This window comes from Leuresthes tenuis, unplaced genomic scaffold (assembly GCF_036924035.1).
Source record: "Leuresthes tenuis unplaced genomic scaffold, fLeuTen1.0.hap1 SCAF_16, whole genome shotgun sequence".
NCBI classification, from domain to species: domain Eukaryota; kingdom Metazoa; phylum Chordata; class Actinopteri; order Atheriniformes; family Atherinopsidae; genus Leuresthes; species Leuresthes tenuis.
In genome coordinates this window covers 33,199,903-33,217,585 of record NW_027325370.1, presented here as the reverse complement: position 1 = coordinate 33,217,585, position 17,683 = coordinate 33,199,903, and the positions used below count along the sequence as shown (strand labels likewise).

The 17,683-nt window shown below is 40.0% G+C and overlaps 1 protein-coding gene across 7 annotated transcripts in view; it reads right to left on the bottom strand.

Annotated features, from left to right (window-relative positions):
* Window positions 1-3,514: 3,514 nt before the first annotated feature.
* The window catches only part of tpd52l2b (tpd52 like 2b), a 29,301-nt gene continuing 15,132 nt past the window's right edge, over window positions 3,515-17,683 (bottom strand). For 2 of the 7 annotated variants that reach the window (XM_072367968.1, XM_072367970.1), the window contains 3 exons: window positions 13,967-14,068; window positions 7,699-7,747; window positions 3,515-6,678 (listed from right to left, as the gene is read on the bottom strand). In XM_072367968.1, the coding sequence (XP_072224069.1) occupies window positions 6,592-6,678; window positions 7,699-7,747; window positions 13,967-14,068 (238 nt within the window). In that variant the 3' untranslated portion in view covers window positions 3,515-6,591. Of the gene's footprint in view, window positions 6,679-7,698; window positions 7,748-11,606; window positions 11,671-11,983; window positions 12,011-13,966; window positions 14,069-17,683 lie in introns of those variants that run through there. The other 5 variants (XM_072367971.1, XM_072367972.1, XM_072367974.1 and 2 more) reach the window with 4 other exon arrangements.

The following is a 17,683-nucleotide window of genomic DNA, read 5'->3' as shown; positions in this document are numbered from 1 at the left end:
TGTGTTCATATCCATAGTTTAAACTCTAACGTTGTCAGACTGTTAGGTTAGCTAAATGTTTATGTTTATGTATTTAACATACACTTTTATCCAAAGCGATTTACAAATGAAGATATAACAAGCTATATAAAAAGCTAACAATAAACTACATAGAAGGAACCCACTAGTCCGACTCTGTCAGAGGTGACTGTCAGAAAAGTTTGCTTATTATCATTTATCAATCCTGAATTTAAACGGGCCTCCGCCACCCACCCTGAGTTTGCAAAATGAGTCACCGAGTATTGTCTCACCAAATCCAGCTCCTTGTGTCACATCACTAGATACAGCCTCAGCGAATAGTGCTTCTCAAACTTCAGCATCAGATATTGTCTCACCAAATCCAGCTCCTTGTGTCACATCACTAGATACAGCCTCAGCGAATAGTGCTTCTCAAACTTCAGCATCAGATAGTGTCTCACCAAATCTTCTTTCTTTACCTTCTCCAGCTGCGGCAGAACAAACTCGGCAGCATGGTAGGGGGTTGAATCAGGAGAATGTACCCGTCCCTGAACAGAATCAGAGAGATACACCTCCACCGATTGAGCGTGAACGTTTCAATTGTCTTGAAATAAGACGTCCCGTCACAATACCGCGTCCGTGCCCTGATATAATGCCCAACATCGCTGAGTTCACTTCAGCTGTTATGAGCAATCTTATTGAAGTGGCAGAAAGCACGCGATCACTCGCCAGATGTAATGATGTCATCCAGCTAGAATTAGTAGGTGAGTGTATTTCTCAACACATTACCGTTTCTATCACAGACAAGTCTGATGTAATCCTGAAAGCCTTTCTGGACTTTTTAGACGAGTTAACTCAATCGAACGCAGAGATTGCCTCTGATACTAACATGGAGTTAGTCCTCCTGGTAGTAAGAAACCGGGGGCGCCAAACGGAAGGCTTCAAAAACCTTAGAATGCGAATTAATCCATAAGAAAAAACGTCACTTGTACATTACAGATAACTGTGACAATCAGCTCTGCTTCGCCATCAGTCTCGCGCACGTCTCCGGCTCTAAATTTACCGATAGTCAGGCTTCGGCCCAGGCGAGAGAGTGGCAGCTTCAGGCAGGGCTGACTGATCAGACGCCTGTATCTTTCAGTGATGTTGGAAAATTCGAAAAAATCCTAAACAGAAAAATTGTGGTGTTTCACAGAACCAAGGGTGATCTAGCTCTGTGTAAATTTGAGACTGATTTCAGAGATCGATCAAGCCTTCTCTTTCTGTTATTACTCCAAAACCATTACTATGGAATAAAAAACCTCAAAAGATTTATAGGGTCGAGGTACATTTGCGAGCACTGTTACACCAGTTACAATGAGCCACACTCACACTACTGTCGTAACTCGTCATGCTTCAACAGACACAAAGAACCTCGTCAGAGACCCCGAGCCAGAATGCAAGTGAGTGATTGTGATCTGATTAAAAGGTGTCCGACGTGTAAGAGATTTTATCGCGTTGCGATGACTAAGGTAAAAACCCCCCACGTGTGTGAAGGTTTAAAATGTACAATCTGTGGTGAGAAACTGACCCCCGGTTCTACAGCAACTCTCAGTGGACACCAGTGCTTCATTCAGCCTAGCAGCGCCGACGAACGGCTTGACGAAAAACTGATCTTTTATGACTTTGAATCCTTAGTCGGTCAGAACGATGTGCATGTCCCCTTTCTGGTCTGTGCAAAAACGCTGAAAGGTGTCGAGTGGTCTGCCTACGGATTGGATTGTGTCAGGAATTTCCTCCTCCATTTCAGGAGACCACGCTACCGTGGATACACGTTTATTGCTCACAACGGACGAGGTTATGATAGCTATCTAATCCTTAACGTCATGGTGCAACTAGGTATGAAGCCCTCTCTCATCACACTGGGGAGTAAAATTCTCTGTTTTACAGACTGTGATTATGGTTTGAGATTCATCGATAGTCTGTCATTCCTGGCTATGAAACTGAGTATGATGCCGAAAGCATTAGGTTTCAGTGATCATACCAAAGGTTTCTTTCCCCACAGATTCTCTTCAGAACAGAATTTGGAAATGTACAGAACTTGAGAACTCGATCTCGAGAGAAGAGGAGGAGTTGGAGGAGAAGAAAGACTCAGACGAAGTCGCTGGTGAAGGAGGGTGATACGGCTCCAGGTAGTATCTGTCGCTGTCTGGTGATCCAAACTGCGGTGATGTGGATGTTACAGAAGGGCTCCCTGTATGCATCAATAGCGATGGAGAAGCATTCTCAAGATCGCGGTCCCCCCTCTTTTCCCTCTTTTCTGTCTTCTCAAACCCCAGCTGGTCGAGGCGGATGGCCACCCTTCCTGAGTCTGGTTCTGCCAGAGGTTTCTTCCTGTTAAAAGGGAGTCGTTCCTTTCCACAGTCGCCACAGGCACGCCCAGGACGGGAGATTGGACTGAAGACAAGTTTCGGTGCAATCTGTTGGTTTCCTTAGCTAGGATATAAATTTTTTAAATTGGCTCTATATGAATTAATTGGATTATGATTACAATGAATTGAATTGCAATTGGCTTGAATTGGACTATATTACTTAAGTGCCTTGAGATGACAATTGTTGTAATCTGGCGCTATATAAATAAAATTGAATTGAATTGAATTGAATTGATCTCCTCGCATAATGTCTTCTGTCTGTCTGCCCCCAAGGGTTAGGAGAATATTGTAGAAACAATATAAAACTTAAAGGGAAAGTTCTGTTTCTTTAAACCTGGACCTTATGTCTGACAAACATAAGTTTTAGCGACTTTGCAATTCAGCTTGTGGGAAAATGCAAGTAGGCCGACAGCTCAAAAAAATTAGAATATCGTGGAAAAGGTCAATATTTTTTGTCCCTCATTTCAGAAAGAAACTCATACTATATGGATTCATTACACAAAGTGAAATATTTTAAGCCTTTATTTCTTGTCATTTTGAGGATTATGGCTTACAGATAATGATAACCTTATGAGTTTCACTTTCTGAAATGAGTGACAAAAATATTGACTTTTTCAGGACATTCTCATTTTTTGAGCTGTACTTGTAAAGTAGAAACAAAGCCATTCATTTCAACATAAAATATCCATCCATCCATTTTCTATACCTGCTTAATCTGTTGGTCGGGCGAGAGGCAGGGTACACCCTGGACAGGTCGCCAGTCCACCAGTCCATCCCAGGGCCACACAGAGACAAATGAGACAAACAGCCACACACACTCACACTCGCTCCTAAAGACAATTTAGAGACACCAGTTAACCTAACATGCATGTTTTTGGACGGTGGGAGGAAGCCGGAGTACACGGAGAGAAAACTTAAAATATATTTGAACAATTTCTTTTCTCATCGACCTGGAAAGAAAAACGCCTTCAGAAAGTAACTGGGACACGTTTATTGATGTGGAGAAAAACTTTTTGTGTGAAAATTCAGAATTTGTTAAGTCATTTGTAGGCTGTGTGTTACCATTAACAGATGCAAAAGTCAATCTGAAATATAAAACACACAAGTTCATTTAAAGGAATGCTTTATTGATATCCAAACATATGCAACAAAACCAGAAATGTGTTTAATTAACTCACCATAATCTCCAAATCTGATCCCTTTTAATAAACTACATCAGCTAAGCCCAAGACCTAAATAAAGCTGTAAGCTGCACTGTGACTGTGCAGGCTGTCATATGCTGCACTTCCTCTTGGCACCCAAAACAAAAGTAACCCATCCTTGTCTTCAGTCAGTCTCCAAAAGTTGATGTGTACCTTTTAACAGGTGACAGTTGCACTGCAAGAAAAATCTATCTTAACAAGTCATTTGACTCAGTTTGAAAAAGAGGGGAAGAAGAATTTTCTCCCAGAAGCGGACAGCTGTAAATTATTTTCTCTGCATGATTCTTTTAGGAGCCAATTCAACTGAAAAAGAATATTTCTTGGGAGTGTGCATGAGGTTTATCTCTTGGCCAAGAAGATGGACTCAATGAGATGCAGAGGCAGGAAGAGATTATGTAACAGATATTTAAATTGGCAACTTCATCTGATGGCATAGCAGTTGGATAAATAATGAAGTCCACCTCTTCCAAGAGAAAGAGGCCTTAAGAAAAAATAATTCACCTAACAGAAATCTATCATCTACCAAAAAAAGACAAAGGCATACCAAACAAGAAAATACACTGACGTTGTGACACAATGAAGCAGACTTAAGCGAGGCTGTGTTTATAAGCTGTCGATTTTCATTCCAAGTCTTTTAATCATCTTCTGTTTCATTTATTATTTATCTGCTCATTTCCTGGCCTCCAACTAAATAAAGAGTTCTGAGAAGTTCTGGCTGACTGCTCCAAGATGTCAAGCTGAACAAAACTTTCTTCTAATGCCTCAGTAGAACATCTGCTGCAGCTGGACTCAACACACTAAAGCTGAACCAAAATCTAAGAGAAGCACTGGAGACTTATCTGGTTTCAAGAGTGACACCATTTTTGGCAATGTGAGAAACAAATTCTAGGCCTCAAGAAAATCTCTAAAAAGATCTAAATGAACAGAGAAATGGTCAGCTTCTCCATAGTTGCAGGAGAATATCTGGTAATGACACACTTTTGATGGGAAACTAAAATAAAGTGACAACTTCATTCTTTTCCTCTTCAGGAGAAAAGTGATGGTACTAAGCAAGTCCAACTGTCACTCTTTCTCAGGCCATGTACTTTGTAAGAGACGCTGGAGTTAAAAGCAGCAAAGGTGCAATTTGAACAACAGTGATTTTGTATTAGAGATTTCCGTTAAGTTGAGCTCATACATCAGTTTGTAGGATAAGAGCATTTAGTTGCATCTACGGCAGCGTATTTGTGTGCATTAACTGGCTGTTGGCAAAGTGTCTGCTATGGCAGCGACAGGTTTTCCATGACACATTCTGAGGCCCTTCGGCCTCTGAACATCTTCCTTCCACTTGCCCTCCTTCAATCACACCATACTGTACAATTAAAAAAAAAAAAAGGACAGACATTCCTTTTCTACCCGCTAAATAATAACAGAGGAACCATTTAAAGTGAGAAAGGCGGATGGAGCAGCACTGACATTCACCAGGTAGTGTACAGTGCAAAGCATTGCCTCACGTCCAGTTCTGTGTTAACAGCAGTCAAACCCGGGCTCATAAAATTATCACAGTGGAAGTGGTTTCAAAGCATTTTCTGCCCCTGAAAAGCACCTAGTTTTAAGTTCCACTTGCAAATGGTAGTCCTGTGACTATGGATGCCATTAAACGTCAGATGAAACCAGTTTAGACTGTGTTCATTGTTGCCCTGGTTTGATTAACTTTCTTTAGATCATAAATGTACTTTAAACAGAAACAAACCCTCCTGACGGACAACAACGTGTACATGTGAAACTGACCTATGATGTCTTTGTTTGTGTTTGTTTCATTTCATTCTGCTTTTTTTAATCCTCAAAAAACCTGCTTACAACCATTTGGCAGTATCAAAGACCATATATTATATATTACATAAATATATATATATATATATACACACATGTATATATATATAGATATATATATTTATACATGTTGATAAAAAAAATATGTAAAAACATTATGCAAAGCAGTGTAAAATAGTTTATAATACAAAAATGGTTTGAAGTTGTTTTTTTTCTCCTGTTTTTACATCTTGGGGTGTTTTTAGGCTGTTACACAGCACTTTATATGTCCTTTTAGGGTTAGAATGGTACAACTGAGATGAAATACACACATGGTTGTAGCAGCAATAGATCTAGGAGGGTTCAGATGACCTGAAAATTGCCCCACAATCAAAGCACTAACCTCTAAACCTCCAAGCGAATCCCTTTTTTACACTGCTGGCAAGCACAGAGCTGTGAGGTAACTACATACAACTCGACTGAGAACAGTGTAGTATTGTGGTGACACTAGCATTTGCTTAAAGTCTGAATGCATCACTTAAGTAGATGATAATAATAAACAGAAACAAGAAGACAGAAATAGCTGGATCACCTAGCATTGAAACCACAATTTTGCATAAGCCTGTAAAATCCTCCACAATCCCTAGTCCCAGAAAGTTTAGCTGATATATATATATATATATATAGACTTGACAAGAAAATCAACCCCGGAAGCTTTTCCAATCTCACATCGTTAGCCTTTTCTTTGCCTCGGTGAAATCCTGTAACAGTAACAACTTCTTTGAAAGGATGTCAGAGTGCCGTCATTTTATCTGAACACACAAAGTGTCAATCAAATTAGGGTGCAAGTGAAGGCAGGAAGTGGTGAAGTACTAAATAAAGGCCTGAAAATGATTAAGGTTTAAACATCAAATAAGTTTTTTTTTTTTTTTTTTTTTAACAACAGCGAGGAAGAAGAATGAAAGTCATGGGACCAGCAGAGTACTACTCTGTCGAGGAAAGCACACCCCACCTCACACCCATGAGTCTTTATCCTTGGTCTGCTGCGGTTACAGATCCTGGGACAAATGAGAAGTCGCAAGCTGCTTAGGTGGAGGGTCAGAGGTCCGGGCTGACTCCGCAATGAGAAATGATATCAGTACAGTCTCAGGTCGAGAGGAAAATGGCAGCGAGGAGGAAGTGTGGTGCTTTCAGAAAGGTGGGTTCTCCTGAGTGGGGGTGGTGTCAGTTGGGGAGCCAACAGCCTCTCCGTTTCCTTTGGGGCCGACAACCTTGTACTGAAGAGAAGGGAGAGGAAGGAGGATGACAACAGAAGAAACATCCGAGTGTTAATGATTGCCAGTGGTTCTACACTTACTCATCATTTTCTGTTTCCTGCACACGTTTATTTTGTCTGTATTAAAATCCTTATCATCCATGAGGTGGATCCTCACATAATAAAATGATAACTATTGGCTACCACTAAACCAAAGGATATAACCGGGCACACAGACGGTGTGTGTTTATTGTCATCCATCTAATTATTATTACTTTGTTTTCAGTGATTAGATCAAGAGACTGAATCACACCTATGTATGAGTATAGAGCTGATACTGGATACAGATTTGTTTAAACTCTGCCAAACGAAAAAAATGAATAAAATAAATACATACATACAAAAAAATATATATATATATAAATATATTCTTCATCCTGTGGAATCAGTTCGGTTCTTTTTTGGAATGTAAGAGGCTGAAAATGGAGACTTTACATATCTGGAATAATGGATCCAAACTAGTGCTGCATGGTACTGTGTTTCTGAATTGACGATGTGAAGACCATATCAGAACTGTAGGACATACAGTGTCAGGAATGGGAAAATAATTCAGGCTTCAAGTTGCTTTTTTGCCACATGCAACACGTGGAAAACTTTATCTATGACTAATCAACAAGAATATACAAGAAACTCTGGATAATGCAAAGATTTTTCTTGAACTTGGTGAAAAAACACCCAAGACAACATCAGTGACTCACAGTGACAACAGAATAAAAACAGTAACCACTATATTGATATTTAGTTACAAAGAGATTTACAGTCTGAAGACAGTGCCTCGTATTAGATCAGAGTCTTTTTTGTCAGACTGGGAGAAACAATACAAAACAGTAGTTGGTATTCTGGGATTAGACAAGTGGAATTCTGAGTCACAGCAGGCTGAGCAGTGACAGAGCATGCAATGACGAGTAGCAACACATTTCTTTTCCCTCACATAAACAACTATTTCCAGACATCTTAAAACAGACCGAGTGCAAATACTCACCTTCAGGTTCCCCACTTTATCTTCAAATGACTTGAAGGTCGCAGAGTTTCTGCAGAACATAAAATAAAACACTTTACGGTTCACTGAAGTTAACCAGAAAAATGAAGTCTTGAAAAAATAAAATCTGAACACAGCAACATACATATAGGTACACTATACTGCCAAAGGTATTGGCTCATCTGGCTTTACACACATGTGAACTTAAGTGACATCCCATCCTTAATCCATAGGGTTTAATATGATGTCGGCCCACCCTTTGCAGCTATAACAGCTTCAACTCTTGTGGGGAAGCTTTAGGAGTGTGTTTATGGGAATTTTTGACCATTCTTCCAAAAGCACATTTGGCCTAACTCACAGTCTCCGCTCCATTTCTTGCTCATCCATGTCTTTATGGACCTTGCTTTGTGCACTGGTGTGCAGTCATGTTGGAACAGGAGGGGGTCATCCCCAAACTGTTTCCACAAAGTTGGGAGCATGAAATTGCCCAAAATCTCTTGGTATGCTGAAGCATTCAGAGTTCCTTTCGCAGGAACTAAGGGGCCAAGCCCAGCTCCTGAAAAACAACACCACACCATAATCCCCCCTCCACCAAACTTTAATTCAAACACTTCTCCACTGCTCTAGAGTCCAGTGGCGGCGTGCTTTCCACCACTGAATCCGACGCTTTGCAATGCACTTGGTGATGTATGGCTTGGATGCAGCTGCTCTGCTGGAAACCCATTCCAGGAAGCTCTCTACACACTGTTCTTGAGCTAATCTGAAGGACACATGAAGTTTGGAGGTCTGTAGCCATTGACTCTGCAGAAAGTTGGTGACCTCTGTGCGCTGTGCACCTCAGCATCCTCTGACCCCGCTCTGTCATTTCACGTGGCCGACCACTTCATATACCACTGAGTTGCTGTCGTTCCAAATAGCTTCCACTTTGTTATAATACCGCTGACAGCTGACTGTGGAATATTTAACAGCAAGGAAATTTCCCAACTAGACTTGTTGCACAGGTGGCATCCTATCACGGTACCACGCTGGAATTCACTGAGCTCCTGAGAGCGACCCATTCTTTCACAGATGCTTGTAGAAGCAGTCTGCATGCCTAGGTGCTTGAATTTATACATGTTTGGCCATGGAAGTGATTGGAACACCTGAATTGAATTATTTGGATGGGTGAGTGAATACTTTTGGCAATATAGTGCATATATATGTACATACATATATTAAAACATCAAAGTAATATCAAATAGCTCACTTTTTTCTATTTTAATTGTACTTAAGTTTGCAATTAAAATGCAAAAATTCATGGCTTTCAATTTTATGAATAGACTGTAAGAGAATAGTCTAAATTGTTCAGGCAGAAACAAATTAACGAGGCAAGTTGGCCATTGATCAACTGCAACTGCTGCTAAACATATGCTCAACAAAGAGTTGACTTTGGGGGATAAACACTTATGAATGCAATTTATTTAAAATCTAATTTTTGCCTTTTTGAACCATGAAAATGGATTTGCACTGTCAAAGTAGTCGGAATGTTGTGTTAATCAAAAATAATCAAATCAAATCTAAAACCATGAGCAGTTCACTCTAAAACCATGAGCAGTTCACTCTAAAACCATGAGCAGTTCACTCTAAAACCATGAGCAGTTCACTCTAAAACCATGAGCAGTTCACTCTAAAACCATGAGCAGTTCACTCTAAAACCATGAGCAGTTCACTCTAAAACCATGAGCAGTTCACTCTAAAACCATGAGCAGTTCACTCTAAAACCATGAGCAGTTCACTCTAAAACCATGAGCAGTTCACTCCAAAAACAGTTCACACTAAAACATGAGCAGTTCACTCTAAAAGCAGTTCACTCTAAAAACATGAGCAGTTCACACTAAAACATGAGCAGTTCACTCTAAAAACATGAGCAGTTCACTCTAAAAACAGTTCACTCTAAAAACATGAGCAGTTCACTCTAAAAACAGTTCACACTAAAACATGAGCAGTTCACTCTAAAAACGAGCAGTTCACTCTAAAAACAGGTCACTCTAAAAACATGAGCAGTTCACTCTAAAAACAGGTCACTCTAAAACATGAGCAGTTCACTCTAAAAAAAGGTCACTCTAAAAACATGAGCAGTTCACTCTAAAAACAGTTCACTCTAAAAACATGAGCAGTTCACTCTAAAAACACGAGCAGTTCACTCTAAAAACATGAGCAGTTCACTCTAAAAACAGTTCACTCTAAAACATGAGCAGTTCACTCTAAAAACAGGTCACTCTAAAAACATGAGCAGTTCACTCTAAAAACAGGTCACTCTAAAAACAGTTCACACTAAAACATGAGCAGTTCACTCTAAAAACGAGCAGTTCACTCTAAAAACAGGTCACTCTAAAACATGAGCAGTTCACTCTAAAAACAGGTCACTCTAAAAACATGAGCAGTTCACTCTAAAAACAGGTCAATCTAAAAACATGAGCAGTTCACTCTAAAAACAGTTCACTCTAAAAACATGAGCAGTTCACTCTAAAAACGAGCAGTTCCCTCTAAAAACAGGTCACTCTAAAAACATGAGCAGTTCACTCTAAAAACAGGTCACTCTAAAACATGAGCAGTTCACTCTAAAAACAGGTCACTCTAAAAACATGAGCAGTTCACTCTAAAAACAGTTCACTCTAAAAACATGAGCAGTTCACTCTAAATACATGAGCAGTTCACTCTAAAAACAGTTCACTCTAAAAACATGAGCAGTTCACTCTAAAAACATGAGCAGTTCACTCTAAAAACATGAGCAGTTCACTCTAAAAACATGAGCAGTTCACTCTAAAAACAGTTCACTCTCAAACATGAGCAGTTCACTCTAAAAACAGTTCATTCTAAAAAGATAAGCAGTCAATTCTAGAAACAGTTCTCTAAAAACATGAGCAGTTCACTCTAAAAACAGTTCATTCTAAAAAGATAAGCAGTCAATTCTAGAAACAGTTCACTCTAAAAACAGTTCACACTAAAACATGAGCAGTTCACTCTAAAAACATGAGCAGTTCACTCTAAAAACGAGCAGTTCACTCTAAAAACAGGTCACTCTAAAAACATGAGCAGTTCACTCTAAAAACAGTTCACTCTAAAAACATGAGCAGTTCACTCTAAATACATGAGCAGTTCACTCTAAAAACAGGTCACTCTAAAACATGAGCAGTTCACTCTAAAAACAGTTCACTCTAAAAACATGAGCAGTTCACTCTAAAAACATGAGCAGTTCACTCTAAAAACATGAGCAGTTCACTCTAAAAACATGAGCAGTTCACTCTAAAAACAGTTCACTCTCAAACATGAGCAGTTCACTCTAAAAACAGTTCACTCTCAAACATGAGCAGTTCACTCTAAAAACAGTTCATTCTAAAAAGATAAGCAGTCAATTCTAGAAACAGTTCACTCTAAAAACATCAGCAGTTCACTCTAAAAACAGTTCATTCTAAAAAGATAAGCAGTCAATTCTAGAAACAGTTCATTCTAAAAACATGAGCAGCTAAAGAACACTCATGTTTGACAAATAAAAAAAACAAAAAAACAGGAAAAACAGGAAATAATAAAACTGTAACTGCTGCAAAATCTGCTGTTGAAATGGATGCAAATAAATACAGTTGGAACCTAATCGATAAGTAATTTGTGCCAAATTATCAGCTGAGTTCAGAAGTTGGCTTTTGATTTTAAGCCTAAACTCTTTTCAGCCGTGAAACAGAATTTGTTTGATACGAGAGGGTAAGGATGCTGTAACATTCAGTACTTTGTCCAATCAATACTACTTTTAATCAATTTTCATCTGAAAAAAACAAAGGAAAGTACAGGCATCAGAAGAGCAACGTTCACAGTAACAGTGCACTTTAAAAAGGTCAAGGTAATGTGTGTTATCCTGAGTGATAGAGTACAGGAAGCAGATCTGTGTTACTTTACCTCATGGCAGGCATACTTATCGAGTGACGAATGGAATAGTTGCTACTTTGTAAGCGTTAAAGAGAGGAGACAGAAGGGCAAGTGTTATAAGGTAAGCAAGGACATGCGCTCGTGCACACACACACACACACACACACACACACACACACACACACACACACACACACACACACACACACACACACACACACACACACACACACACACACACAACAATTGAGTTTATATGAGAACTTAAGTTTATTCTGATATTGTACAATTCAGACTTATCAACTAAACTGGCACATCTGAGCCACCTGTATCAAACACTTTCAGGCCACAGGACTGACAACGCAACAAAAGGACATATTAGCCTTACCTAAAGGAATTAGAGAAAGGAAGAGCTCTGCAGGCCAAATCCAGGCAGCGATTAAAAACGAGAAGGAGATAGTGTGAACCACAAGCAGAAGCATCAGTACACAAAGCATAACAGTCAACAAAGGCAGCACACAGGTGAGATACAACAATGTTATCAGCAGAGAAATCAAGGGTCAGAAAAGAAAGGCATTCACAAAACAGGACACATTTGTTCCCTTTTTGCAATGTTACCAGTGCAATGGATGAAGAGTTAGGTGACTGTTTCTCGTATCAGCGTCCCTGTTTTTTAAAGAAAATTTGTTTGATTGATGCAGAGATACCAGAAGATAAAGGCCAAACAGATCAAAGTGACATTCTAATGTTGAAATTCTACATAAACAAATCAAGACCATTTACTGCATATACAGAGGTCAGGTTGAGGAAACATCCATGGCAGAATTATCTATAGTGAGGAAAACAGTGAACAGCACTGATCCAATCAGGAATTTACATTTGCATTTACCTTCTGTATATTAAGTGAAACTGTGCTGATGACCGATGTTAAGCTCTGTAAACACAACTCAACACTTCCTGATATTTCCACATGAACTTACCTATAATACTAAGGCTGCAAGACTTTAAATGTGAAAATATGGAGGACTGCGTGGAAGTATGGTCTCATTCAGATGTATGCTGAACATATGAAGACAAAAAGTAATCAAATTCGCACAAACAAGTCCAAGCCAGTCTCTAAAGTGAGTCAAGTCACAGTAACAGCTTCACTTTGCCATTTAACTGAACTACCGTTCTCATCCCAGGATACAACTACAAGAGGGGAATGTATTTATTGACCAAAATACGTCCAACTTCGCTGCAAGAAGTGGTGATATGCTGCATTTAGAAAAAAGCACATCACAGCAACAAAAAGCTACTAAATGTCAACTTGTCTGTGTTGTCAGTTGTTCTGGTGTATGACATGAGGGTCAACCACAAAAAGGTCAAGTTTAACAGGCTTTTAAATAAATACACGCCATCCGCTGGGGCTTATTCCCTGCTGTGGGTGTTAGTTCTGGGTCAAAGCCCGTGACGGGAACTGTGGAGCATACGCACAACTTGTCCAATTAAACAAATATATGTATGAGTAATTGGACTCCCAACAGCATTTGCTGACTTTGAGGAAGTTCGCTTAGAACAGTTTAGGTTTGATTAACATCTGAACATGTAATTTAAAAGTCCTTTTAATTGGACCAACACAATAATTACATGTTTTAGTAACATCAAGTACACAGAACGTCTCAGTGGGCTTTCTGACACCAACGTAAAAGGCTTTACTCACTCTAGGAGGTACCTTACTTTTCAAGTATTTCAATATTTAAAGTTGGTGAGCTCTAAGTGATAAATTCATCCAATCGTCACTGGTCAGCACGATGACATCAAGAAGTAAGTCAGCAGTGGCACAGCAGCTAAACTGTCAGCTGGCCTTGGAAGAGTTTTTCAAAGAAGTTAATAAAAGACATTAACAGTATGGATGATATACAGTGGCACTACAATTCAGCTGAGTTCAGCTAAATTTAGAGGGAAAAAAAGCGCTTGAAATGACATCACTCTCTCAGTCATCTTCAGGGGCTGATTGTTCCCGATGACCACTGAATGCCAGAGACAAACATTAAGCCGTTCAGAGACAAACATTAAGCCGTTTATGTGCTACAGAGCTTTGACTTGCATTGGTGCAACCCTGCAGGCATATCGGAGATTCCTGAAGATTCACCCTGAATCAAGGAGAAGTAGCTTCACGGCACACTTAAACAAGAGACACAAGCTCCAAAAGTTTCACCTAGTTTGGCCAACTTTTCTCACAAAGACTGGATGAGCATGTGCCTGAATAAATACTGATGCATATTAACATCCAGTCTTCTGATACTTGTCTTTAAACATTGTCAACTCTGCTAATTTGTTCTTGTAGCCTTGCCAAAGCATCAACCATTTTGGCTTTGCTGCACTGTACCTCATATCGCCCAGTCTCCTGCTGATGGCTGTGCCCACAGTACTGAGAGCTGCACTCGTCTTCTGTCCAGCCTGGGAAAGAGTCTCCTGAGTTTTCTTGTATCTGCACGGAGAAGGCAGAGGGAGGAGGGAAGGGTGATGACAAAGTGATAAAGTGGAAGCCAGAGAACAGTGAGGAAAAGAAAGTTGAGGAGGACAGATGGTTGGTGTGTAATAAAAGGCAGACGTGTAGGTGAGCGAGAGGACAAGAGGGCACAAAAAAGGGAAGAAAAAGTCAATTAGCACAATGAACTGAGAGACAAAAACTAACAATAAGACCATCCTACAAATGAATACAAAGCTTTCTTCCAGGACTTTACATTTCCATGAAAAATGCTTCCTCACTGTAAAATATACCATGTCAAAGAAGGGTTTGTTCCGTTAACCCTTTTCCTGACTTAAACACAGAGAAAGCCCTCAGTAAAAAAGGAAGGCCCACTGGAGCGTTTCAGGAAATGAAAGTGTGTCCACAATGTGAAACATCTGATAGATATTATGAAAATTCAGCCATCACAATGTTAAACAGTATCAAGTAAATCCTTAGTCCTCCTCTTCCCAAGCTCTCTTCAACTATGGCGTGTTGGTTTTTCAAAGTTCTCACCATACGGAACAACGTAAATGGCTGAATTAGGGCTGGCAGAAGTAGTATCTCAGGTGCACTGAGATGCACACATGGAGGATCCTGTACTGATTTACAAATGTTCAAATGGATTTTCTACGTTAATTGACTGGATAATGTTGACAGAACCGGCAGTGAAGGTTCAAGCAGAAGATGGCTGAGCAAGAAATCCGACCGGAACTCTGCATTAAAAGTTAGCAAGGAAGGATAAAAAAAAAAAAAAAAAGAAAAATTAAACACTATGGCTGCTGCCAACCAGAGGACATCAAACCAGCTCGGAAAAGGAAATTCCAAACTATCTCAACATTTACTGCCAAAGATTTGTGTCCGTATTCAGTCTTGGGACCTCAACCTTTAAAGCAACGTCCCATCTCAAATATTATTCCCTGACACTGTGATCCAAACACGCTGGAATGAGAGCAAAACCAAAGCTGGGGAATCATTTAGGAAAGCTCTAACACCTGAGGCGTGTCACACAGCCACGTCATCACAACCGCACACCTTCTTACAGACAACTGGCAAATAGCTTCTATGTACTGCAAAGAAATATCAATCAATCAATCAACATTTATTTATAAAGCACCTCACAACCCGAGATTGACCAAAGTGCTTCACAATTCCAGAAATAGATTACATATAACAAGACAACAACAAAAAGGTGAGCCACAGCTTCGGTGAAAAGCCACTTTAAATAAGTATGTTTTTAACTTGGCGTTGAACTGAGGTAGGTCAGTGGTGGTGCAGCAGAGAATGAGCGATTCTATCGCTCACTGCACCTAACAGGAGGACGTTGGTTGGAATTCTGTCGTTTTCTGTGATCCAGTCAGAATATGCTGACATCTGTATTCATTTTCTAAAAGTATGATGCTACAAGCACCCTTTTTTCTGATGCCGAGAACCTGGCCTGGACATGGTGAGAGGCATGGTGTGTCAGCTTTATGGGACCACACCGATCTGACCAACAACGATATCGTCACTCTGCGACGCCGGGTTGATGTGAGTAACCGCACATCGGGCTTGAGCTGTATGGAAATTACCAAAGAGGAACACTTTTGTGTCAATAAGGTTAAAAAAAAGTACTGAAAGTAAAAAAAAAAAAAAATTATTATTTCAAATAACATGTTCACATTAAATTCCCATCCTAAGACAGGGAAGAAACAACAAAGGTTTCAGTACATGTCTGCAGGACACAAAAGCTAAAACGCTCCCTCGAAGCTGCTGAAACAGAAAATGTTCAAGCTACTGCATTTTGGCCCTGTTTGATACTTTGAAAAAGGTCCAAAAGCAGAAGGAAACAGTCTTTTTGCTAAGTTTACCGTTTTTACAGTTCCACTTTCACAGTTGAATCCCAGAATGAGACCCAGAAACCGGAATATCAGGTCAGTTAAGATGTTAGAGGTTAAACTTAGAATTTAAGAGAGTGAGTAGCTTAGGCTGAACCGCCATCATGATCAAATGAGCCCAACATGATACCAGCAGTCCGAGCAGGAGGTTTACAGAGGTTAGAAAAGCTCTGAAACAGCATGGCTAAACTCCTGAACTGCTGTCAATAACTCTTCCAGGAGTTACACAACTTTATCCAGTGCTCTTCCAAAAACAGCAACATCCATGCATTACAATATTGATTAATTAACAAAAAATGCTATTTTCTTTATCATGCATTACCACTCAAGTATTTAGTTTTAATTTGGAAGTGAGATGTGATCCAATTCTCAAACAACTTGAACTGCAAGACAACAACAGACTACTGAAACAAACTGGTAAAAACTAACATCAACATAAAAAAAAACTAAAGAGTGGTGTTAAGATGGGTTTACTTGGTGAGAAGGGAGTATCATTTAATAAATGAGTACCACAGCCAATGTATTGAAATGTTTTCTCACATGAACACCAGAGAGGTTCTTGAGAATGTGCAGAACAAATGAGATCTGAACTTTCTCAAAATTGCTGCTGTCTGCACTTCCCAGCAGGAAATTCTCAGCTGGAGGATTGGACTTGAACTTTTTTACTATCTCTGTAGTATCTCTTAAGCGCCTTAAGATGACTTTGTTGCGAATATGACTACATAGATAAAATGGATTAAATTAGGATGAATCTCACCACTCTCCTTGGCAGCACACCGGAGGCAGAACATGATGCATTTAATACATTGTAGTATGCAGCATTTTGTTTCCAGCATATTGAGGGAGACAGGTGACGCCCTCCATAGATTAGTTTTGATGACGATCAATATGTGGTTAAATGGAGTCAGCATCATATATTTGGACACCTCTGCACTGGTGTGGTGGTTAGCACATCTCCGGGTACTCCAGCTTCCTCCCACCATCCTAAAACATGCATGTTAGGTTAAATGGTGTGAGGTCCCAAGCCCAGATAAATGGTAAGGGTTGCGTCAGGAAGGGCACCCGGTGTAAAACATGCCAAATCGATGATGCAAGATCGACTCGCTGTGATAAAAGGGAGAGGCTGAAAGAAGAAGAAGTGCCCATGGCAAGAGACACGGTGGTTCCGTGTGTCCTGTTTTTCATCTCCGCTGGTGCACCTTTTCAACCAAAGCAGCTCCAGTTCTGATTCAGAGCCAGTGCCTTACTTGCAACCAGTTCTGTTCTCATTGCAAAAGTTCTGGCTCCAGGTCAGAAAAACTAGTGCTAAAGTATTTAACAACTCTTTGCTGGCCAAACACAAAGAACAAATTACATCAGGGGCTGGAGTGGAGTTTTGAAGACCAACCAGATCAACGGTGGTGCCCAGTAGAATTTAGTCTTCTTATCCGAGTGAGAATAATAATTAAAAATCCTGGAGCACCAGCCTATTACCAGCACCTGGTTCTATATGGTGTGGTATTGTTGAGCAGTTGTCTGAGTCTGCACTTCCCAGCAGGACTTGTCTGAGTGACGACTAAAAATTCACTTTACTCTATGTTAGAAAAATATCATGAGGTTATACTATAAGAAAAGAAAATGTTTCTTTCATGTGTTGGAAGATTAAGGGGCACTGTGTGCTGAGGGAGGCCTCCTCCCATTTTGTTGGTTTAACCTTGGATGCTCACAAAGGCCTCCG